The 24071-nt window shown below is 47.4% G+C and overlaps 2 protein-coding genes across 2 annotated transcripts in view; one reads left to right on the forward strand and one right to left on the reverse strand.

Annotated features, from left to right (window-relative positions):
- Nucleotides 1-2568, forward strand: part of SCCPDH (saccharopine dehydrogenase (putative)) — a 33524-nt gene extending 30956 nt beyond the window's left edge. The window contains exons 11-12 of the mRNA XM_012751206.3: nucleotides 791-872; nucleotides 1914-2568. Of these exons, the coding sequence (XP_012606660.3) occupies nucleotides 791-872; nucleotides 1914-2019 (188 nt within the window). The 3' untranslated portion in view covers nucleotides 2020-2568. The remainder of the gene's footprint in view (nucleotides 1-790; nucleotides 873-1913) is intronic.
- A 2718-nt stretch (nucleotides 2569-5286) lies between these two features.
- Nucleotides 5287-24071, reverse strand: part of LOC105863751 (kinesin-like protein KIF28P) — a 56040-nt gene continuing 37255 nt past the window's right edge. The window contains exons 9-23 of the mRNA XM_012751205.2: nucleotides 23892-23998; nucleotides 22177-22298; nucleotides 20497-20587; nucleotides 19103-19157; nucleotides 18232-18355; nucleotides 17953-18097; nucleotides 16349-16467; nucleotides 15684-15791; nucleotides 10672-10946; nucleotides 9103-9237; nucleotides 7883-8049; nucleotides 7338-7444; nucleotides 6938-7085; nucleotides 6459-6649; nucleotides 5287-5439 (exon numbers count right to left, since the gene is read on the reverse strand). Coding sequence (XP_012606659.2) covers nucleotides 5287-5439; nucleotides 6459-6649; nucleotides 6938-7085; nucleotides 7338-7444; nucleotides 7883-8049; nucleotides 9103-9237; nucleotides 10672-10946; nucleotides 15684-15791; nucleotides 16349-16467; nucleotides 17953-18097; nucleotides 18232-18355; nucleotides 19103-19157; nucleotides 20497-20587; nucleotides 22177-22298; nucleotides 23892-23998 — 2047 coding nt within the window. The remainder of the gene's footprint in view (nucleotides 5440-6458; nucleotides 6650-6937; nucleotides 7086-7337; nucleotides 7445-7882; nucleotides 8050-9102; nucleotides 9238-10671; nucleotides 10947-15683; nucleotides 15792-16348; nucleotides 16468-17952; nucleotides 18098-18231; nucleotides 18356-19102; nucleotides 19158-20496; nucleotides 20588-22176; nucleotides 22299-23891; nucleotides 23999-24071) is intronic.

The raw sequence follows: 24071 nt of genomic DNA on the forward strand, positions 1-24071 counted from the left end.
AAGAAATAAATTTTAAAAAATTAAAAAAAACAAGCACTTCAGTGTAGTGGGTAGAGTATGCACTCTGGCGATAGCTGCCTGGATGGGATTCTGGCTCAGCTACTGTCTAACTTTGTCAGTTTTGACAAGTCAGTCACTTAAACTTTCTATGCTTCGGTTTTCTCATCAATAAAATGGGGATAAAAATATTGTACTAAACTCAATAATTCTTAAGAAAATTGAATTTAATAGGCCGGGCGCTGTGGCTCACGCCTGTAATCCTAGCTCTTGGGAGGCCGAGGCGGGCGGATTGCTCAAGGTCAGGAGTTCAAAACCAGCCTGAGCAAGAGCGAGACCCCGTCTCTACTATAAATAGAAAGAAATTAATTGGCCAACTGATATATATATAAAAAATTAGCCGGGCATGGTGGCGCATGCCTGTAGTCCCAGCTACCCGGGAGGCTGAGGCAGAAGGATCACTCGAGCCCAGGAGTTTGAGGTTGCTGTGAGCTAGGCTGTCGCCACGGCACTCACTCTAGCCTGGGCAACAAAGCGAGACTCTGTCTCAAAAAAAAAAATAAAATAAAAAAAAAAAAAAATTGAATTTAATAGATTTAAAGCATTTAGTATAGTTCCTAACACTTTATAAGTACTGTATAAATATTGTTATTTTTGTTATTAAGTCACCAGAGTATCTATTGCAAAAATTCTGTATGTCTAGAGTTAGATATGAAATCTACTATCTGATTTTTGGGTGTTATTGAAGGCATACTTCATGAATACTTTTTCCTTGATCAACCATTTTCTGCAGAGGCTGGCTATGTGGCTACACCCATAGCTATGGTTCAGGCAGCCATGACACTGCTAAATGATGTCTCTGATCTTCCTAAGGCGTAAGTTTGGTTTTCTTTTCATTGGAAGACATCCTTTTTTACCTATGTTACATTTTAGCTGATCTTGATTTGATTTTCAGGTTTGAGTCTGCATGTAAGTATCTAGTTCAGTTCCTTTGATCCAAAGATATAGATAAATTAAAGCTGTGAGGACAGTTTCTTAGCAGCCTTTGGGAACAACTGTGGAGGTAAATGAGGGAAGACAGGAAAGTTTGGGAGACATGTTAAGTTAGCTCCAGTTCTTTATAAAAATAGCTCAAGTCCAGAATCAGCCACTCAGAGAAAGTCCGTGTTGTTAAATAGTATTAACAGGAGCTGCTAATCAGCGCTGAACTATACCAACTAGCAGTGGGAGCCTGGCCTGACACCAAGCATGAATTGAATCATGGGATTCTGGCTATGTAATCATCAAATGTACTATCTTATTGGAATATTTAGCTGTTACCCTAAAACTAGGCCAACTTTACAAACGAAGATAGGCCTGCAGCTGGGAAGTAAATCAGGCATAACCTAAAACAATATTAAATAATAAAAATAAATTTGTATATAGTAAAACATAATTAAATTTTTTCAAATACTCATGTACCCTTTGAAAATATTTAACATTTTACAAATGTTAGCTATTGTATTTAAAAAAACTTTTCATCCAGTTTAAGTCCTGTTTACACTTTAATAATAATTGATTGCCTAAATTTATCCTATTCAGATCTTTTTTTAATCCTCCTGAGTCTGAGGACTATCTTCATAAATAGCAGTTATTCAGGTTGATGATGCTCGGTATGCTCCTTGAACACACGGTAGCATGGAAATAATCTCACTGGGAGCTGAGCCAATCTAGATGGGATTGGTTGTTGTACTACTTATTCCTGAATAACAGCTACTTGTTCATTTGGCTGATTTTAGGAATGAAACCCAAAGTAGCCATGATAGTATCAAGACTCAGGTTTTCATGAGTTCTACAGTGATTTGATAGCTAGTACTACAGAACAGAGGGCTGGAGAGGACCTGTGTGAACTGTTTTCTCTTGTTATTGTTTTACAGGGGAGGGGTCTTCACACCTGGAGCAGCTTTCTCCAAAACAAAGTTGATTGACAGACTCAACAAACATGGCATTGAATTTAGTGTCATTAGCAGCTCTGAAGTCTAAACATTTGAAGAATTAACTGAAGTCGTAAAGTGCATGAATTAACAGCTTCTGTGTTTGATATTTGAAATACTTCTATAAGCCTGTCTGACTATATATGGAAAAGATTGTCAAATCTAAAATATCTACACATTAAAAGCAGGAAATTATACTAGCTTACCCTAAATTTCACATCTCAGCTGATTTTGTGATTTTATTGCTTGTAAGAGAGAACTAATATTTGACTTTTTCACCAAAATGTTCCTTGAAAATTTTTATGAATGAGCTGGCAGGTCTGATGGTGGAGGAAGTGTCCCTATCTTTGTTGTTAACAGCATTCCTCAATGAAGGTGCCAGGACTGGCATTCATTTAGGACAGTAATTGCTGCTTTCCTTGCCATGGTATGAATGGAATCTCACCTTCCATTGAGTTTGTCTACATATTGTGTGAGCCTTTGCAAAATGAAACAGCACTTTTTGCTATTTTAGCGTAGTTTTTCATCCATCTACAGTGACTGATTTTGGGCTGTTACCTAAGTTGTATAGTTGTATAATAAAGGGTTGTCAATTGAATGGTGGTTTTGTGTTTGGACCTGCCTATGTATTTGTGTAGTGGTAGAAATGTGCTGCTGAAGTGGTCTGACCTGTTTACTACAAATAATTGGGCTTGTTATTCTTTCTTTCCCTGGCTCTATACCTGTGATTAGTTTTAAGGATAGAGTTTGTAAGATTCTATTGATTTTTCACTGCCTAAGCAGAATTTTTCTTTTTGTATTTTAACTAGGTTTTCCACTGAAGCCCTAAAATAAAGCAAAGTACTTTTCCTTTTGTAATAAGCACATAATAAACATAGTGTTCGTGTTGTTCATTACCTAAAGAAGACATCCCTTTATGGAATTTCTACTTAGAGATGAGAAGCATAACATATTTAAGAATATTATTTGTGTTGGGAGACCATTCTGTGCTGCCTGTACAGGAGAAGGAGGGTATCTAACTTGAAGAGGGAGATTGTTGGCGGTAGTACTGCTCTCCCTAACTTTGCTTCCTCTGCCCTCACCTGGTCATCACAAGATAGGGATTTTAGTCTCAGCTCTGCCCTAACTTGTGGGACATTAGAAAAGGTTTTATCAGCTCTAAAATTAGAAAGCTGTACAGGAGGCCAGGCACAGTGGCTCATGCCTATAATCCTAGCACTCTGGGAGGCCAAGGTGGGAGGATTGCTTGAGCTCAGGAGTTTGAGATCAGCCTGAGCAAGAGCAAGACCCCATCTCTACTAAAAATAGAAAAAAAATTGGCCAGGCCTTGTGGTGCACGCCTATAGTCCCAGCTACTTGGGAGACTGCTGAGGTAAGAGGATCACTTAAGCCCAGAAGTTTGAGGTTGCAGCGAGCCACTGCACTCTGCCCAGGGTGACAGAGTAAAACTCTTGTGTCCAAAAAAAAAGAAAGAAAACTGTATAGGAGCAATAGATCCCAGGACTAGCTGGTATCAGAATGTCAAAACAACAGTAGGTTCTGAAGTACCCCCAGCAGTTTGTATTCAGGAGATCTGGAGGGCAGTGACTAGGAGTCTATGTTTTAGATCTCCATTTAGAAACCACTGGGTGCAGTTTCATGTTCTGTGTTCTTTCCAGCTTTGCAGTGTATGCAGGCTTGACACTGATCCATGATGGTAGCCGAGTGACCCCATCCTCCAGCTTGAAGTACAAGTGTGTCTCATTCTGATTTTCCTTTTAATCCCCCAAGGTTCCGCCTGTTCTCATTTGCCACAAGTATATGACTCATCTCATGTGAGTAAACTGCAAACTGTCCAATAACTTTGAGGCTCAGTCCAAGAGGTAGAAGCCATCTCTACTTTCAGTGGCCAGACAGAACTGGAAAGTCTGCTCAGCCTCCATTGTTACTGTATGCCACTGACAGAGGCTTTCCAGGATTCCGTGATGCCTTTGCTGACTCTGCTCTGGCTGTTACCATGTGTGCTCCAGACTTGGGCTCCAACATTACAGAGCCCCAAAACATTTTTTTGTTGACGTGTGTATACAGTCAGGACCTGAGCTGCAGGCAAGACCCAAATCTCGCATCCTGATATTAAACAAAAAGTGCCAGATTCCTCAGCCTTACAGAGACTTTTTTGGAGCTCTTATCAGCCTCTCCTGCCAGTAGAGGTTCAGTGTCATCCCATTTGATCTCCCTTAACTTCATATTTTAGGGAGCAGTTTTTGGGGTTGTCATATTTTATTTCCTCCTTGATTTCTTATGCAAATCAGCCCAGCTTCTCCCAGGTACAGTTTGCACAGACAGGCCTCAGGCCATCACAGTGATGTCTGTGGGGTCTAATGTCAACCTCCCTGCTTACAGTGGCCTGGACAAGTCATTCAACCTTTAAAGCCTCAAAATGGAGGAAATAATGGTGCCATACTAATAGAATTATTGTGAGAATTAAATGAGCTAAACTGTTTACATTTAGATTAGTACCTGGCACATGATGCCATTATCACTACTATTGTTATTAGAAGTCTCTCTTTAGCCACAGAAAGTTTCTTTACAGCCCCTCCCAGAGCACTCAGTGTCTGTCAGTCCTTAACTAAGACCCATTAGTCAATTTGTGGAATCAAGATTGGCTTCAAAATAGACTAACTCCTGGCAGATCTCACTAACAATTGTAATCCCTGCACTGAAAAAAAATCCCATAGTACAAGCACTAATGCTGGTCAGCAAATTGAACGTACAGTATTTCAAATAAATCTATGAAAAGAGAAAATAAGTAGAGGTAGAATTCAAACTTGTTTGGAGCAAGAATACAAAATGAAGGGCATGAAGTAACCATCTGGTCTGACTAATAAATTTATCAAAAGAGCTTCATTTGAAATTTTGACCTGTTTACCATAAAAACATTAATGGCAAATGCTTATCAATTCTATGTACCAGGCACTGTTCTAAGTGCTCTATATTCATTTACCATCAGCAAACACTATTATTCCCAGATAACAAATGAGGAAAGAACAGCTTAGGGAAAATCAGTTGCCAAAAATCACACAATTGGTAAGTGATGGATTTAACCAGAATATAACTGCCCCTAGGCAGTCTGATTCCAGAGCTCAGAGTGCTAACCATTCACTTCAGATATCTCCCACCCCACCTTCACCCTGGATATGGATTCATTCTTGATTTAAAATCAAATTGAAGGAGAGTTTTGCTTGAAAATGGCAGAAGAGGTTAAGCCCATTAGCTACACAAATAATCTTCACAACTCAAAGCTGAAATGTTTTCAGTCTTCAGGGGTGTATCCTCACTATTTGACATGCAGTAAATATTCTCTTTTCTTTTTTACTATAAGAGCAACATCATTTTTCAGTCTCCACAAGCTGGATTCAAGTAGGTTTCCAAAATCCTTCAACATCTGTGACTGTTGGTGTACAAATGGTCGAAGCATTTGATCGTCTTCCTAAAAAGAAGTGAAAGAAAAAAAATGATAGTAGTAGATAGACCTCATGTCATTAGAGTAAAAAATATTGCGTGTATATGCGTAGAGTGCCCAGTAAGTTTTCCCTCTGGGCTAGAAAACTGCATTTGAAAGTTGCTAGCAGATGCAGTAAGTTACATAGGACAACTTTGTTTCTAAAAGGTTGCCTGAATGGCCCTTTAGTTACTGCCAATAAGGAAAACTGGTGAGATAATCCAAATATTTCAGACTGGAATGTTATATAGTCTTCTAATACTGGAGAGGTTCTGAGGTCTGCAAAGGAAACATGGGGTATGGAGATTACCCCCATTGGTGGGGTTTCCCCCCCATTGGTGGGGTTTTGCTGATGCATCCCTGCCCCATGAGAGCAGGTCCCTCTGAGAAGGGATTTGAGATGGGTTTGGGCCAGAGTGCCAGTGACAAATGGTGGAGGAGGTGGTGACAGTGTTGCGAATGGTGATGGCAGAGGGCAGATAGTGTGACATTTAGAGTCTCGCTATGTTTCCCAGGCTGGTCTTGAACTCCTGAGCTCAAGTGATGCTCCTGCCTCAACCTCCCAAAGTGCTGGGATTACAGGTGTGAGCCACCATACATGACCCAGCCCTCCAATCCTTACACTTTGTATATCTTGCCTTACTGCACTGGCTATTACCTAAAGGACAGAAATGAAGTCAGCTGGCATCCAGTAATCTAATGTGACGAGTTATGTTTGGTTTTATAATGATAAACCAAATTTGCATTTCTGGGATATTCTGTATATTGTATTGTAAAGTGAATGGATATCAATGCTGCAATGGCCATGGCTGCCTGGGACCAGCTAGATGTGCACTAAAATAAAAAGGCCCGAGCAGAGATGGTTAGAGAGCAGTAGACTCACACTTCTAAGGCTTCAACTTGCTCTTTTGCTTAAATACATACATCTCCAAGCTCAGGAAATGCAGTCATATAAATATATAAATTTAATAGATATTCCTTTTGCTCCCAGGATTCTGGTTACTTACAGGAGGTTTATACTGTCTCAGTCTGAGAAACTGCCCTCTTGCTGTGTTCATGCCTTGGTAAAACACCTTAAGAGCCTTGGCAAATTCTCTGTCGCAGCTGGCTTGCTGAGTGCACATTTGATTAATCTCCATGGCTGGTGGCAGTCGTGCTGTCATCCCAGTTATCTTCAGGGTATCAGAAGGCTTATGGGCTGAAGTGAAAAGAAAAGGTAACATTTATTTATTCATCTATTTCTTTACGCATCTCTATATTTATTTATTTAGGTGGCATTCTACTATGTCAGCATTTATCAGGTACCAATTTGAACCCATCCAAAGAAATCTCAACTGGACTGGAAAGAAGAAAAAAAAGTGTCTTACATTTTTGTTTATGAAACCAGATATGAATTAACTCATTCTTTCTTATAAAGACAAATATGCATCCCAAATGTAGGAATCTGGGGATAAGCTAAACAACCAAGACTTGAACAATCTCTCACCTTGTGGACCAGAACCAAGTTTTGCAAGTGATTCTTTGAGAAACACGTTTTCCTCTCTCAGAGCTCTGTTAATGTTTCTGAGCAGTTCTGTCTCCTGCTCTAACTTGTGCAGCTTCAGATAAAGTTCTGATGTCTGGTTTGATGTAGTCTACAAAAAACATGTCAGTTAAGCCTGTTGCTGGGTTATCTTTGAGACTGGCAATGTTTACTACCACGTGAAAACCAAATGGAATTCTTGGGGGTAGGAGGGCTGGTGAGCAGGGTTTAAGCCCCTCAGGGTATGCAGGAGTGTATCAAACAACTTTTGTTAAGGGGAAGGAAGATTAATAATCCTCAGGCAGCCATCATCTGAGATTTTCTAGTCACCTGTGATGCCCATTTGAATGTCACATGAACACACCTGGCTTGTATCCTTCATGGTGGAAATTTTCTTGGCGTCCACCACGATATGACCTTCACCTGTGACCATGAGGTCTGGCTGAGTGCAGCTCAGCTCAGCACAGCCTTCTGTAGTATGGGAGAAACACGTCAAGGAAAGAAATGTCTCAGTTGTCCAGCCCCTGTGTTGTGTGAGGAGATATTCCAGGCGTCTTCAAACTACGGCCCAAGGGCCACATACGGGCTGCCTAGCACATTTATCCATCCCTCTGGGTGTTTTTGCTGCCACTGCCTGTCCTGCTTAGCAGCTGACTCATCCTGGGCCCACAGTGTGCACTCTGCAACAGTCTGAGGGACAGTGAACTGGCCCCGTTTAAAAAGTTTGAGAACCCCTGTATTAAACTATGCAATCACCTGGGGTAGAAGGCAGGGGACAAGATGGCTCTTGCCCACTGCTGTCAGGACCCTGGCCACCTCCTTCCTCTACCTCTCCTGCAGCCCTAACTGTACTGACATTATATCTGATTGAAGAATGTACTGTGCAAAAGAATTAAGTAAACAAAGTACCTTGAAGGCCCCATAAATCAACAATGAGAGCATTTGTCTGCAAATAATTCAGAAACTCCTGAGATGCATTTAAGGTTGCAAATTGGATAGTCTCTTCAATTTGGGGGTTCACAATTTTCCACACAGGTTTTGTATATATAGTGTTTGGAAGGTCATAAATTCTGTACCTGAGAAAAGGACATAAAACAGTTTAAAACCAGAAAAGGATCAGATGAGCCAAAGATTTGCAGCACATGGATGGATTAGATGAAAGATGACCTATAATTGATTCTCATGATTGTTGCTGTCTGCACCTCCGTCATCTCAGTTATTCAACATGGGTAGCATCACTGTATGGATAGCAGTAAATGTCTAACAAAAAGGGGGAAGATCTTGGTAAATTATTTCTACTTAATCTAAAATTGCACATTTTCCATGTGAGATGGTTGGTTGTTGTCCTTCAGTCTTTCTTCTCTTACTGCCTTATCTTTTAACATTCTTTTAGCCTAATTAGTTTAAGCATAGCTGGCGCTTCTGCCACATCATAATACTGTCCTTTTGTTTCCAACTAAAACAAAAGCAAAAGCTATTTTACTTAGATAAAACAGTTTTGCTGGATTTTCTTTCTTTTCTTTTCTTTTCTTTTTTTTTTTGACAAAGTCTCACTCTGTTGCCCTGGCTAGAGTGCTGTGGCATCCGCCTAGCTCACAGCAACCTCAAACTCCTGGGCTCAGGGAGCAATCCTTCTGCCTCAGCCTCCCAGGTAGCTGGGACTACAGGCATGCACCACCATGGCTGGCTAATTTTTTCTATATATTTTCAGTTGGCCAATTGATTTCTTTCTATTTTTAGTAGAGACGGGGGTCTCACTCTTGCTCATGCTGGTCTCGAACTCCTGACCTTGAGTGATCCTCCCACCTCAGCCTCCCAGAGTGCTAGGATTACAGGCGTGAGCCACTGCGCCCAGCCTGGATATTCTTTCTGATAATTAAAATGTCTAAGCCTACTGCTTCATCACATAAAAAGTTCAGTGCACACTGACCACACAGCCCAGTGACCTGGAGAGATGTGTGGCTTCCCTATTAAATAGATGGGGGAAATAGTCATTTTGGAGTTGAACAAAGAAACTTAAGAAAATTTCCTGATAAACTAATTTCTAAAACTCGAGGGAAGATTGGACTGCCTCCCACCAGGGCTACGAGCAGTGGTGTGCAGAGCAGTTCGGTGGGGCAGGCTGGTACCCTGTCTGAATGCCCCGCCTTGCTCCTTCCTTTAGCCACTTGACGCCAAGGCACTGGACAATGCAAATCTGGAAATCGATCCTCTTGCCCAGCATCTCCAGAGGGTCAATAACCACGTCCTCGTCACCATATGCTCTGCAAACACAATAGGTGAACATTGACCTCAGGTTAGACTGGGTCCAAGCAAGTTAGGATTGTGATTTCAAGGGAATTAAATGGAATCCTTCAGAGGTAGCTAATTTCACCAAAGGAAGGATAGGCAATATCACCAGCTGTGGCATACATTCATTGAGGAGACACTTAACATGAGAGCCCTCTCTACACTGGCACCTCAAGGTAAGGTCTGGACCTTCTCAAGCAGCTCACAGCCTGGTGGAAAAGAATATAAATAGCTCCATGTGATAAGTGCACGCAGATGTGGATACTAAAGTCACACTGAAGATTTTGATAGGTCCCCAGTCGGACAGAAGGGAAAGCCAGCTGGCTGCCCAGATGCTGCCTCTCAAGCTGTCATTTTCCTTGGTGAATTATTTACAGTCCAGAGTCAACACCAGGCCTACAAGCTCAGAAACTGATTTGAACAGCTTTCTAACAGGGGAACTCTCATGTCAACCAAACTCACAGTCTGAAACTTACAGTCTGCTGCCTTATTAATCTGCAATGGGAGATATAATGTCAGGCAGCCAAATGACCAGGAAGTTGCTTAGAGGCCCAATGAGGACAGTGACTTGTTGGGTAGCTTGTTCTCTTGGTCACAGAAGCTTGGCCTTCTCTTACTCCCCTCTGGAGCTAGTGTCCTCTTTGGAAAGACAAATGGGTTGCATTGGGAGCCTAGGAGGGCCCTGGCACCCAGACCAGGGCCCCTGCCAGCCTCTTTGCTTTGGATTGCTAAAAGACTTTAGCTTTTGTAAAAACTGCCCATGGCCTGAAGAGGAAAAACAAATGAGCTATCCTGAGAGGAGGTGAAAGGTAATGAGGCAGGCTTTAGACAGGACTGATCACTCAAAACAAACCCTGTGTCCACAGAAAGGTCACTGACAGCACAGAATGAGGTCAGACATCTCTGTAAATGGCCAGGCCTGTACAAAGGATGGAGAAGGGGTGAGCTAGAAAATCAGTGTTCTACTCCTGGCTCATAGGAAAAGCATTGTACATGTGGCCAGGAGGAGGCTGGGGGTGGGAAGGCCCTACAATGCCCTTGGCTTCTCTCTTCTGAGGGTTCATTGTTTGGAACTAACCTAGCTCTTTTGGCTCTTGTTCAAGGCTCTTTCTACTACACCTGCCTCTTTGTGGGATGGCAGGGTAGGACCTCATTCCTTGGGTCCCCCAGGGCAGTGCTGAGCTGTCTCGAATGTGGTTGGGCATTTCAGGTCAGCTGATTTGGCTGTCATGGCAAAAAATCAGATTTGATGAGGCCAAATCATGAATGAATGAGTTCATTCATTGGTCTTATGAATAACCACTTCAGGGTACCAAGTTGACTACCCCCTCAAGAGAACTCAGGCTTGCTCTGAATTTTCTATGTGTGACTGGCCCAGAGCTGGGCAAGGGGAGGAAGGAGACACCCACTGTCCTGTCGGGGAGCAGGGGGTGATGGAGACGTGCAACACGGCCTCCTCCAGCCCCTCACAGTCCAGAAACGCCACTTGCTCCTCAAGCTTCATGCAATAGGCAAGTGGATGGAGCCAGATGTGAGCTGAGCCCAAGTGGATGACCTCGACAGGATCCCAGAACGGGTCGTCTTCTTGAGCCACGTGGCTGTCTTCTCCATCTAGAAAGCGCTGGTAAAGTTCCTCCATTAGGAATTTCCTATTGATAAACTTGGCTTTTGACCAAATCCACACCTGGAAACACAGAGTAGGTCACCAATATTTGATTTCATCTGCTGCTCTTCACAGTTTGATTCTTCCCAGCATGCTCTGTGTGTGGGTTTTGGGTACCCATGACCACATACCACTCTCATCAAACTTAGCTTTACTGGGGTCCTTCAAGAGTCCCATATTCATTCCTGGACCCATTACTTCAGCATTGCTTGAGTTTGTTGAACCAGAAATGACTTAGAGGAGATGATGCAGGAGTTAGAAACAGACCTTACCAGAAGAAATGAAGGTTTTAAGCTTGTGGTGTGCAGAATGGCCATCAAAGATGTCCATGTCCTAATCCTCAAAACCTGTGAATATGTCACCTTACATGGCAAAGGGGAATTAAGGTTGCAGATGGAATTAAATTTGCTCATCAGCTGACCTTAAAATAAGGAGAGTAGCCTGGATTATCCAGGTGGGCCCGATGTAATTACAAGGGCCGTAGATGTGAAAGAGGGAAGCAGAAGAAAGAAAAAGATGTGACGATAAAAAAAGGGTCAGAGAGGTACCAGGTGGCTGGCTTCAGGATGAAGGAAGGTGGCCTCTAACAACTGGAAAGGGCCAGGAAATAGATTGTCTTCTTGAGCCACCAGAAAGCAGAACAGCTGTGTTGACACCTTGCTTTTAGCCCAGTGAGACTCATGTTGGATTTCCCACTTACAGAACTATAAGGTAGTAAGTTTGTGCCATTTAATGAGTGTGGTATGTGCTACAGCAGCAATAGAAGACAATACAGGGGTAGTTAGCCTGGAGGAAAGCTGAGAAGTGGCTCCACCACGATGATCAGATTGCGTGCAGACACGTGCAGGAGACACTCCTCACAGCCCTGCTGGGCAGACATGGTGGCATTCTTAGCTCCACTTTGCAGAGACCCAAAGAGGTCACATTCCTTGTTCAGGGGCTCACTCCACTGGGCAGCAAATCTAGGACAAGAGCCTGCTACTGTCTGCCTCTTTACTGGGCGAGCACACAGTCTCTGTCAACAGTGGCTGCCAAGAAGGGACAAAACCTTAACCTGCTGTATGAGGGTTTCCAGTTAGAAAATTCCTTGACCATAAATGTCATAGCCTAAGTGGTTACCAGGTCAAACTAGCAATTCCTTTTCTGGGCAACTTGGAAAACAAAAACCAACAGATAAGTCATTCTCTCTCTGTGTTATGTATCTTTATTAAAAGGACATTCTCAAAACTCTAAAAACAGATTTCATTCTTTTTCTGTTGGCATCAATTAAAGTGAAAAAACACAGTACTCCTCTGGCAGAGGCAGCGTAAAGGTTAAACGTGATCATGGCTGTGGAACGTATTGTGGTAGCACCGAACAACAGGAATTAAAGACCTAGGCTAGGTGTAGTGCCTCATGCCTGTAATCCCAATGATTCAGGGGGCTGTGGCAGGAGGGTCACTTGAGCCCAGGAGTTCAAGACCAGCCTGTGAATAACACCAAGAACCCATCTCTTAAAAAAAACAAAAAATTAGCTGGGTGTGGTGGCGCATGCCTGTTATCCCAGCTACTATACCCTCCCGCTGAGGTGGGAGGCTTGCTTGAGCCTAGGAGTTGGAGATTACCATGAGCTATGATCATGCCACTGCACTCCAGGCTGGGTGACAGAGTGAGACACTGTCTTTAAAAAAGAGAGGGAAAAGGCCGGGCGCTGTGGCTCACGCCTGTAATCCTAGCTCTTGGGAGGCCGAGGCGGGCGGATTGCTCAAGGTCAGGAGTTCAAAACCAGCCTGAGCAAGAGCGAGACCCCGTCTCTACTATAAATAGAAAGAAATTAATTGGCCAACTGATATATATATAAAAAATTAGCCGGGCATGGTGGCGCATGCCTGTAGTCCCAGCTACCCGGGAGGCTGAGGCAGAAGGATCACTCGAGCCCAGGAGTTTGAGGTTGCTGTGAGCTAGGCTGTCGCCACGGCACTCACTCTAGCCTGGGCAACAAAGCGAGACTCTGTCTCAAAAAAAAAAAAAAAAAAAAAAAAAAAAGAGAGGGAAAAAAAAAGACTTTAGGGAACTAAAATCATGGGAATCATGATAATGAAATGACTTCACTGCCTCACTACCTGTGGATATCAGGCCACAGGCCCGGTATGAGTTAAACTTGGATGCCGTCCTTAATCTGAGGAGGACACAAGCCAGTGAGGCTCAGGGACAGGCTGGGACACCTGTGCTGACCCCCTCCCAGGTGGACCCTGCAGGCCTGGCTCAGTGTTCCCTGGCTGCATGAGCCACCCACCCAGCCAACATGTTGGGCAAGCACTGCTGAAGGGGCTCTGCGAGCTGCCAGCATTTCCAGTTCAGAAAACCCTGTCTGCCCCTCACACAGCCCTGGCTTGCTCCTGCACTTGTTCTTGACATGACTCTAGCAGGTGCACAAAACTGCACGTGGACACTGTCTCCTCCCCAAGAGCTTCAGCAGCATCCACAGTCCCCGAGGTCAGTGCGGTGTACATTTACAAGATCAACCACCAAAGGAGCAGCAATCTGCACCCACTGCTGCCCTCTGCCTGTCCTGTCTTTTAGCCTTCGGAAGCGTGTGCTTATGCATGCACACACACACCCCACACTCTCGCATGCATACACACTCACACATACGACAGTCCAAGAAACTACCAAAAGTCACTACCAGCCTTTCAGAGGCCTCCTGAGGAAGGTGGGGCTTCATTTGAGGAAAGGTGACTGGAACTAATCTTATTTTTTTAATGTATAAATGGACAACCTTGAAGATGACAAATTGGTAAGACTCACCTCTGCATGAGAAAAAAAATTGTCATATAATTCCAATAAAAGAGAACCCCGTGTGGCTTATGCAGAGCGTTCCTGTCAGAGAGTTATCTGTGCATGTGACAGGACGTTGGGTTGAAGGAAAAGGACAGCATCTCAAAGTGTATCCAGACCCTCAGCCCCCTCCCCAAAACACACTTAATGATAAATGCAAAAATGGTACCTGACGTCCTATCTCTGGTAATGGCAGGCTGATACTAACTTCTGGTAGTTTCTTGGAATGTGGTGTATGTGAGTGTGTGTGCTCCCGTGTTCAGGTAACCCTCCTGGGACCAACAATATAAAAGGCTAAAATGTTTTCCTTTTTTTTTTTTTTGAGACAGATTCTCACTCTGTTGCCCTGGCTAGAGTGCGTGGAGTCAGCCTAGCTCACAGCAACCTCAAACTCCTGGGCTCAAGCCATCCTCCTGCCTCAGCCTCCCGAGTAGCTGGGACTACAGGCTCGTGCCACCATGCCCGGCTAATTTTTTTCTATATATCTTTAGTTGGCCAATTAATTTCTTTCTATTTTTTTTTTTTTTAAAGCTAGTCAAGCGTGGTTGTGGGGGGAGACAATGTTAAATCAGCTTAACAATAACCCACAACCCTCGGACCAACTTAATTTCTTTCTATTTATAGAGATGGGTCTTACTCTTGCTCAGGCTGGTTTTGAACTCCTGACCTTGAGCGATTCTCCCGCCTCGGCCTCCCAAAGTGCTAGGATTACAGTCATGAGCCACCGCGCCCGGCCTTAAAATGTTTTTCAAATCATCTTAGACTATATATATAAATATATATATGACAGAATAACATGGAAATAATTTTTTAAATTACAAATTTTCTTAAAACAAGGTGTGACAAGACAGTAGGAAACTGCCAAACCAAATTCTGAGGGAAAAGCCTGGCGTGGGAGAGGCCTGTGGCGCACTGCAGCACCAAAGCGGCTTTGCCCTAACCGTGTCGCCGGGGAAAACAAAACCCAAACGCACAAGCACCCTGAGGTTCACCCCGCCAGGCCCCGGGGACGCGGCCTACAAGTCCAGGCGGACTCCCAGGGCGGGGTGGCCGGGCCTGCGTGGTGAGTGTGCGGAGAGCCGGCACCGAACGAACGTGCCTCCGGGACAGGGAAGGGCTGAGGAGCTGGGGCCCTCGCCCGGGTTTTGTCCCCCGACGCTCCCGGCGGGCTGCGGCGGCCCGGCACCTGGGGGTGCGACCCTGTGGATGGGGCGGGGGCACTCAGTGTTTGCAGCATAACACGAATGCCTCTGTTATACGCCGCAATTTTTTAAAGTTTTAAAACTGGTCTAGACTCAGAACATTCTGGCAACTTTGAGGCAAAAAGCAGAAAAGTGACACCCAGAGCAGTCCCAGCTGCCGAGCGGGTGCGGTGCGCGCCCGCAGCCCGGCGGAAGTGAGCTGGGCTGGGGCCGGAAGCCCGAGGGCTGTCCGCCGCGTGCGTGCGCCAGGAATGCGACCAGACAGGCCGCCGTTTTCCACTTGCTCCTCTGAAGGCAGAGGGAGAGGAAGCAGGGTCTTGAGTCCCTGGAAAGGAGCTTCACGACAGCGAGCGAGGTCAAATGTGGGAGCGGGCGAAACGCCTGTCTGGGGTCTGGCTAAAGCGCGGGTTTTCTCGCTGCTGCAGAACCGCGGGTCTCACGCACGCGCACACCGCGCGCGGGCACCGCCACCGGCTGCGTAACCCTCGGGCTCCCTGCTGGGACGAAAGCCTGTGAGGCAAGCTAAACATGCATGGGAGGACGCAGGACGTGGCGCTGTGTGGGCGAGACCCAGGAGAAGGAACACGCGCGAGGGCCCTGGTCTCCCGGAGTCCGTGCCCAGAGCCCGGCGCAGACCCGCCCCGCGTCTGCCCCTTGCCTGCGTCTCCAGAGGCTGCAGCCGGTAAAAGTAACCCGGGTCCCTAGGAAAGCTCCTCAGAAACGCCTTGTGGAGCCTCACCTGGTGAGTCCTTTGGTTGGTCAGCTTCACCATGACCTCTTTTTGTAGGTCATAACCCCTGGAATCTGATGATGCTAAGTTCTTCACCTTCAATTCCATTTTAAGTCCCTGGAAAAGGAAGCACTTCTCACTAAATAACCCTACATTTATCAGCCCATACCACCTTTGCCATTTGTTTTTCATCCTCCCCACACCCAGGCTTTCTAAAAGAAGACAGTCCAACTCTCGTTCCTTGGATTTCCCACTGTGGGAAATGACAGAGCACCATAATTTCTGCATTATAGCCTGGAACTAACACGTGTAGTCCTGCCAAAGTGATTAAATCTCTCATGAGGTTCCTATTGACTGGGATCCCATGTTGCAGGGAGCTAAGCCCAGCCCGGGTCTCCGTGGCATAGCAGCCATCACGGTGCCTGGACCTGGAGCGGCCCCAGGATGACCTGGGGTGGCGTGGTTATGGCCAGCAGGCACTGGCCTGGGGTCCGGGCGGCCCTGGTAGGCCAGCGGTGGGAGGACTGGTGGTGGGGCTGGCTGTGCCGGCCGGGCGTCAGTCTAGGCCTGTTGCCAGCTCGCTGTGAGATCTTGGAAAAGCACCTCATCTCTCCATGCCACGAGGTCCTTTCTGTGCCTGCCATTATACCCTTTCCTGCCTCTAGATAAATTACCTTCTTCAGCTCTTCACTCATTTGATTTGCTTCTGCAACTAGGGGCATCAGTTTGATGTAGTCCTGGAACACAGCCAGGACGCTGGGGTCTGCCTTGCGGTCTCCACTGTTTGTGGCGCCTGGAGACAATCAGAATAGAAGGGGAAGTCAGTCACATGTGCTACTGTGAATACATTTATATGCTCATTCATTCCTTCAGTTCATCAAATACCTACATTTAAAAATTCCAAGCATGTAATAAAAAAAATAACCAAATGGGTTGGGGGAAAGACACTGCCTGGCTTCTCCTTAAGTAGTTGCTCATCTCAACCCTGGAACTGTGCACATCACGCTCTCTGCCTCTGGTTTCTGTTCTTGGTCTCAGAGTCCTTGAGCCAAGGTGGCTCTGAGCTGTCCAGCCGAGGTAAGATCTCCTTGGCCAGAAAGACGGGCTGCGGGTGTATCCCGAAGCCGCTGCTGGTATATAAGGTCCCTGTTCTTACTTTTAGCATACCTGGGGGGGCTCGGAGGAGGGATCTTGGGGATCCCGGGAGGACCAGTCTCCCTCCCTCCCAGCTGGCACCACCTGTCATCAGGAGCTCTCAACTCCTTAGGGACCCCTGGTGCCCTTGGCCCTGAGGTCTGACCCCAAACCGCCCACACAGCTGCTGCCTTGTTGAGGGCCCAAGTCTTCACTAGCACCTGTGCCAGGGTCTGGGGGTCTTCACTGGGATCTGGCCGGCGGTGCAGCCCACTGCTGTGAGTTAGTAAGTGAGCAGGTGGGGTAGCCGCCTTTGGTGCCACAGAGTCCTGGTGGTTTGCTTTTGGTCAAGAACTTCAGCAGATGAAGAGCAAGAAGGTGAATTTCAAGTCAGTTTATTTTGCTAAAATTCTGAGAAACGCACATTGGCCGAGGGAAAAGAGAGGAACTCATGTGTGCATGCGGATGCATCTCATTGCTCTGCACCTGCAGTTTCATTAGGGCGAGTTCAGGTGGGGTCCACAGGCCGAGCAAGGTGGAGATGCCCCCCCCAGGAAGCCAGCAGGGCACGGAGAACTCAGCGCCCTCCAGCCTAACCTGTTCTGGGGGAGCCCACCCTGGCGAGGGCAGGTGCTCAAAAGCTTCTGAAAGTTCTTGCCTACCAGGAGTCCCGGATTACTGCCAGGGTGGAGAGTTGGTTGAGGGGAGATGGGGGGCGACCTTTGACTCAGACACCTAGGGCCGTTAGTTCTGAGGGACAGGGCCTGGATTTTGCTCCTCACCTGACCTCCCGCCCAGAGCAGGTTCCTGGGTGGCATGTCCAGCTGGGGGGCCACAGGCTCTGATCCCCTGGGCGTGGAAGCCCTGGATTGGCTTTACCGGACAGCAGTCTGAGCTGAGCCTCTTTCCCCATTCGCCGGGTACCACGCCCTCTGCCCCTTTGAACCATCTTAGCCTTCATTGTGAGGGAAACGGTTTAATGAGTTAATTCTTTGAAGTGTACTCACTATATTTGTATGGAAATCATATTTCAACTATCTAAACATGGTCCTTTGACACAATGAAAGAGGATTTTCTTAGGGAAAGCAGAGAGCACGCAGTGAGAGCAGTTACTTTCAGACCAGCCCGGGAAGGGGCCACTCACGGAGCTTGTCCACGCTCACTCCCTCCGCCGCCGCTCTCTCCAGCTGGAAGAAGTCGTAGTCAAACCTGCTCAAGTCCTCGCTGCCTCGCTCCGAAGGAAACCCCACGTAGAGGTAGGCGCTGTTGGATCCCAAAATAATGCGGTCCTGGGGGGAGGTCAGTGTGACCAGAGGACAGAGAGGTCAGTGGAGGCTGCTGGAGGGGCGGCTCTCACATGAACCTCCCTTCTTGTTTCTGGGGTGGGACCTGGGGAGTCCTGTGGCCCGGCGGGAAGGCTTACCAAATGCTGCAGCTTTGTCTTGGTCGCAATGGGCACCCCGTTAACGACAACCTTGCATTTGCCGTGTGGAGTGACCATCACTTTACCATCCGAATTTGTGAAGGAAGCATGTTTATCTGAAATTCTAAGAAGACAAGAGTTTGTCTAAATCACCCAATACATTACGATTGTGCACAAGACGACAGATAGCTGCTGAAGAATGGCACAAGGCGTCTGCCAGGGCCCCATGTGCTGTGGCTCTCGGTGAGTGGAGACAGCAGTGGGTGCGGAAGTAACCTGCCCTTAAGGAGCACAGGGAATTGGGAGTTGGCAAAGCAATTGTTCCTCACTAGAGCAAACACCAGTTGGGTGGCTACAGCTGCAGATGCAGAGATCGTAGCTGGAGTCCTGAAAAGGCCAGTGGGATGGGACGATGACAACAAAGATGCTTCAGAAGAGATACATGGAAGGTGGCTTCATAACAAGCCTTGCATACTACAGGTGAGTTTAGATCTCTTTCTGGGTCTTTATCTACACACATCCAGGCTTTATATGTTGCAAGATTTGGAGCTGGCTGTCAGAGGTGTCAGGTTGTCTGCCACCCAGCATTAGAGAATTGTGACCACTCAATCCAGAGGAGAGTCGCAAAAGTCATCTGGCCGTGGACAGGCCGGGCCGCAGAGACTGCAGGACAAGCCGGAGCAGGGAACTTCCCAGACAGCCCCAGCCACGGCTAACCTAAGAGCTGTGGGAGGGCTTTGATCCTCTGGCTGAAACCCACTGTGCTGTGCTTGATTTGTTTCCTTGGCTATAACCTTTGGAACAAAAGGGAATTCTGTTTCTAGATTCTGTAGGATAATCCCTCACTAGATGACCATTCCTAGAAACTTACCCCAAACCTTGAATAGTGATAGCATTGGAGGTGGCCTGACCAACATCACATGAACCTGAAAAGAATTAGGACAATTTATTTTCAAAGATGTTTAGGATTTGACCTTAATAAGTTAACATGTCTGATGTTTGGAAAATGACATTGTGTTTCCCATGGATCATGTGAAGGGAGTTTCCAACTGGGACTTTATTTTTAGAGATAAGAGTCTTGCTCTGTCACCCAGGCTGGAGTGCAGTGGCCTAATGACAACTCACTGCATCCTGGGTGAGGATCAAGCGATCCTCCTAGCTCAGCCTCCTGAGTGGTTGGAACTATAGGTGTACACTGCCATGACCAACTAATTAAAACAAAATTTTTTTCTAGAAATGGGGTCTCACTATGTTGCCCAGGCTGGTCTTAACTTTCTGCGCTCAAGTGATCCTCTCAGCCTCCCAAAGTGCTGGGATTATAGGTGTGAGCCACTGCACCCAGCCCCACCTGGGATTTCCAGTCTTAATGGTACTTGGACATGATCTTGCTTTATGGATAATTTGTTTTACTTTCTGCTTTTTTGTTTGTGGGATTCCTAACTTTTAAAAATTCTACCTTTTTCATAGGCATTCTGGAGATAGAAACCATTAGGCCTAGAGCTTAGGAGTCATGCTGAAGACTGGCCACAGGACAGGTTCTGTCTTCGAAGTGCTGTTTCTGTCCAGTGTGTGAACTGGCGGAGTGCCGGGCACAGCACTGCCAGCCCCTGGCGCCTCCCCCACCCCACTGCCATCTGCAAGGAGCCCTCGCCTGTCCCGGTGTGCATGGCGGCTTCGGGGGAAAGCCAGGGGCTCCCGCAACGCTGGCTGCTGTGTCCCAACACATTCAGTGTTCCTTTAGGTCAAGAAGACATTTCAAGGACTCATTCCCGCCTTAGAAACCACTGAACAAAAATGTGTTACTAAGACCCATGCCTGGATAATGAATAAAATGTGGTGTAGACATACAATGGAGTATTTTTTAGCCTTAAAAGGAAGGACATCCTGCCACATGGATGAACCTTGAACACTTTGTGCTACGTGAAATCAGTCAAACACGAAAAGACACGTGCTGTAAGATCTCACTTGGGAGAAGTCCGCAGAGTCATCGCGTTCATAGGGACAGAGAGTAGAGCGGCGGTTGCCAGAGGCTGCGGAGGGGAGATGGGCAGCTAGTGTTCAGGGGCGCAGAGTTCCAGTTTGGGAGATGAAAAAGTTCTGGAGATGGAAGGTGCTGATGGCTGCACAACAGCGTGCACTCAAAAATAGTTAAAATGGTGAATTTTGTTATGCATGTTTTACTACAATAAAAAAAGTTAGAAAAGAAACGTGTCCGTAGGGCAGGAAGCATAAGCAGGACCAGAGTGAGTCAGGAGAGGCGAGTACCAGGCCGAATGAAGTACTTGAGGACGCCCGTGAGCTGCGGGTCCTCGTTGACGTTGAGCAGGTGAGGAAAGGTCTTCACCATCCGCCGCTCCTGCAGGAGAGATGGGGAGGCCCCGTCACCAGGCAGGGCCGCCCGTGTACGAGAGCAGGGCTCCTTCCCACCTGTGTCTCGGCACAGCTGCGTCTCTGTGCACCTCGGCACAGTGACGGGCAGCAGGGTGGCGGGGGGTCCTCGGGCAGGCCAGCTGTCAGAGGCTGAGAACCTCTGGCCAGGACTGTTCCAGGCCACAGCCAGTCTCCAGCCCTGGCCTCCCCAGCTGTCCCCTGTCCTCCCCAGCTGTCTGCCTGCCCCACTCTGCCCCCCCACCCCCGTAGCCCCTCCCCAGGTCTCCATTAAAGCCCTCATTCTCCAGTGTCCTGCCGGCCGGCCACTGAGAGTCAGACGCTGAGGGCTTATGTTGCATTAGCCTTCTCCTGGTCACCTCAACGTGTTTCATTCTTTAATGCAAAGATTGGTCGGGACTGTGGTTATAGAGAATGGGTGGTCAAGCAAAACTGGAATACATTATTGCAGGCATGAGGAAAACTTTTAAATCTTGAAATCTTTTTTTTTTTTTTTTGAGACAGGGTATTGCTCTGTTGCCCAGGTCAGAATGCAGTGGTGTTATCATAGCTCACTGCAACCTCCAAATCCTGGGCTCGAGGGATCCTGCCTCAGTCAGCCCCTTGAGTAGCTGGGACTACAGGTGAATGCCACCACACTCAGCTAATTTTTGTATTTTTTTTTTTTTTTGGTAGAGATGAGATCTCAGTCTTGCTCAGGCTAGTCTCAAACTTCTAGCCTCAAGAGATCCTTCTGCCTTAGCCTCCCAAAGTGCTGGAATTACAGGTGTGAGCCACTGTGCCTGGCTTTGAAATCCTTTCTAATAAAGAGTAGAGAGGACAAAAAACCTAAATCCTGTATTCCTGCACTGTGACTCCACTTGCCCCTACCAGCTGAGAGTTGCAAACCCAGCCTACCCTAAAGATGATGTGACTTTAACAGCACTTTTGCTGTATCCCGTCATGCCCACACCCTTAGAACTTCTGCCCCTAGCTCCACCTGGCCCTCCTGAAGCCACCAAACCCACCTAGCTCTACCCCCACCGCCCCAGGCTGCACAAGCCTTCCAGGATCCCAAACTCCCAGGAGCTCCAGGTCTGCGCCCCATGGGGATCAGCCCGGAGCCTCGTGGCCGTGGGGGTGGGGGGAGAGGAGGGGCTGAGTGTGGCACGGGGAGGTAGTGAGAGCTCCCTCACCCCCAAAGTCACATCCCAGCCCATTTGTGACCTGATATTAGCAGTGAGTGCCAGAATAGATACTGTCCCCACAGTCCCCAGGAGATAACTCTGGTCCCTCCAACACTCCCCAAACTAATTACCAACAGCCTTGAGTTCCATCCACAGCCTCACTGTGTATGCGCTGAGTGAGTGCATGCACCCACTGCCTCCCTCTCACCCCCTGCCATTCTCCCCCCAGCTCTGCCAGTAACATTGTTGTAAGTCCTTTATCACATGTCACCTATTACACATTCGCTGAGAAAACCTCCTCCCGATCAGGGGCCGGGCAGCAGTGTGCATCAGGCGTGGTAGCAGGTGCTCTGCCTGGGTGGTAGCCCTGGGTGCAAGGAGCAGAGCTCACCTGGGCCAGGGCCTCGTACTGCTGCTCCCAGGCCTCCCAGGCCTGCTCCAGCAGGTGTGCCCAGGTCACCTGCTTAGCACGAGTCCCGAGCTGCTGTTCTGCCAGGAGATAGGCTGGCTGCTCTGGAAGGAGGGAGGATCTTAAGCAACAGGCCTGCAGCCTCAGAGGTCAGACACAGGATGAGTCTCATCTTGGTTCTCAGTCAAAACGTGGGACTCCCAGCAGGAGCCGACATCAAACTGCACTTACCTGTGAAGAGATCTTTTGGTAAGACGTTCAAAGAGTAGCATCACCTGCTAATTCATAAGACGTTACAGCACAAGAAGCTCCTTTAAAGGGGGAGGCATGAAGCTCAGTATTGTGTTTTTTTTTTTAAGGTGTGTGAGAGTGTTTCAATTTATGCCATCATTACAGGCCATTCCCATAAGGCCAGGGGATTCGGGAAGAATCATGGATTTATCTATCGTTTTCACGTTGTCTGTGCCTGTGCTTGTGAACACTGGGAGTTAGGTGCTATATGTAAGTGAACGTCGGGACTTGGCAGTTTTTGGTGTGAGAGATCTGTGACAGCCAGAGCAGCAGCTGGGCAGTCACATGTGCTGACTCTAAGAAGTGCTTTGTGGAGGCTGAAGCATCAGCGGGTCAGGCCGTGGTGCCCAGAGATGTGCTGCAGGCTGTCCTGCCTGTGTCTGACCGGCCATCCTTCCAGGTGGGCCGGGGTGCAGGAAGCGCTGCCACTGCCCGAGAGCCCCTAGAGCAAGGGCCGCCTTGGTGAGCTGTACAATTATTTCATTATATGTTGCAATGTAATAACAGTAGAAATAAGTGCACAATAAATGTAACATGCTTGAATCATCCTGAAACCATCCGCCCATGCCCCCACCCCCGGTCCATGGAAAAATTGTCTTCCGTGAAAATGGTCTCTGGTGCCAAATAGTTGGGGACCGCTGCCCTAGAGCGAGGGCGCCTGCTGGGGCAGGGGAATTGGCGCCAAGGGCAGGACGGCAACTGACGCTGGACCTTTCGATGTTGCTGTCTTGACGCCGAACACTCATATTGATTTTATTTCAACAGTTTTATATTTTCCCTTTTTCTTCCATCTCATTTTGAATCATTAATGGAAATAAAATGGGAAATATCGTTATGCTGCCAAACTGAAACCTGAGAGGCCTTAACTTAAAGCCGTGGCTCACGATCACTATGCATGAGGGTCACCTGGGCCACTTCAATGGCTGAGGCCCAAGGTGCTGATTTATTAGGGCTGGGGGGAGCCCAGTCGCCAGGTGGCTCTGACGCACGGCCGCCCGGCTGCCTGGCCGGTGGAGTTGGGCTGACGCTCCCAGCGCCACTTAGCTCATGACACCCTCGCAGGATAAACGTCAGATGGCATCGGCCAAATCCGCAGGAAAAACTAATCCTGGTAGAAACGATGTCCTCAAAATAGAAATGGCAATAAAAAATGAGACTAAAATGATCATTTTAAAAGGAGAGGGCCAATTTTCTTAACCGCAAGTGAGTCTACATTTATCTCAAAGTTGTTTTTTTTCAAGGACAGAGCCAGGTTTCTTGGACAAAGCCCCAGCCACGCCACAGCCCAACCCCTCCTGCTTCCCTGGGCTCCCATCACTGACCCGGCCCCTGCCTGGGCTTGGCCAGATGAGACCCTTCTGCCTGCTCCAGGCTTGGACTCATCACTGACTCCTGACTCGGTTTACCTGCCATTCCAGAGTTTCTGCATCTGAGCGGCAGCTTGTTCTCTGCCCTCCACTGTCTCATCAGCGCCTGGGTGTTGACCACTGCTCTGTTCCGGATCTTTTTAGCCCTTTCATGTGCAAAGATGGACACGCTGTCAGGCCTGGGCCGCTTGCAGTTGGAGCAGCAGCAACAGGCATGCT

Source organism: Microcebus murinus, chromosome 19 (genome assembly GCF_040939455.1).
Source record: "Microcebus murinus isolate Inina chromosome 19, M.murinus_Inina_mat1.0, whole genome shotgun sequence".
Classification (NCBI taxonomy): Eukaryota; Metazoa; Chordata; class Mammalia; order Primates; family Cheirogaleidae; genus Microcebus; species Microcebus murinus.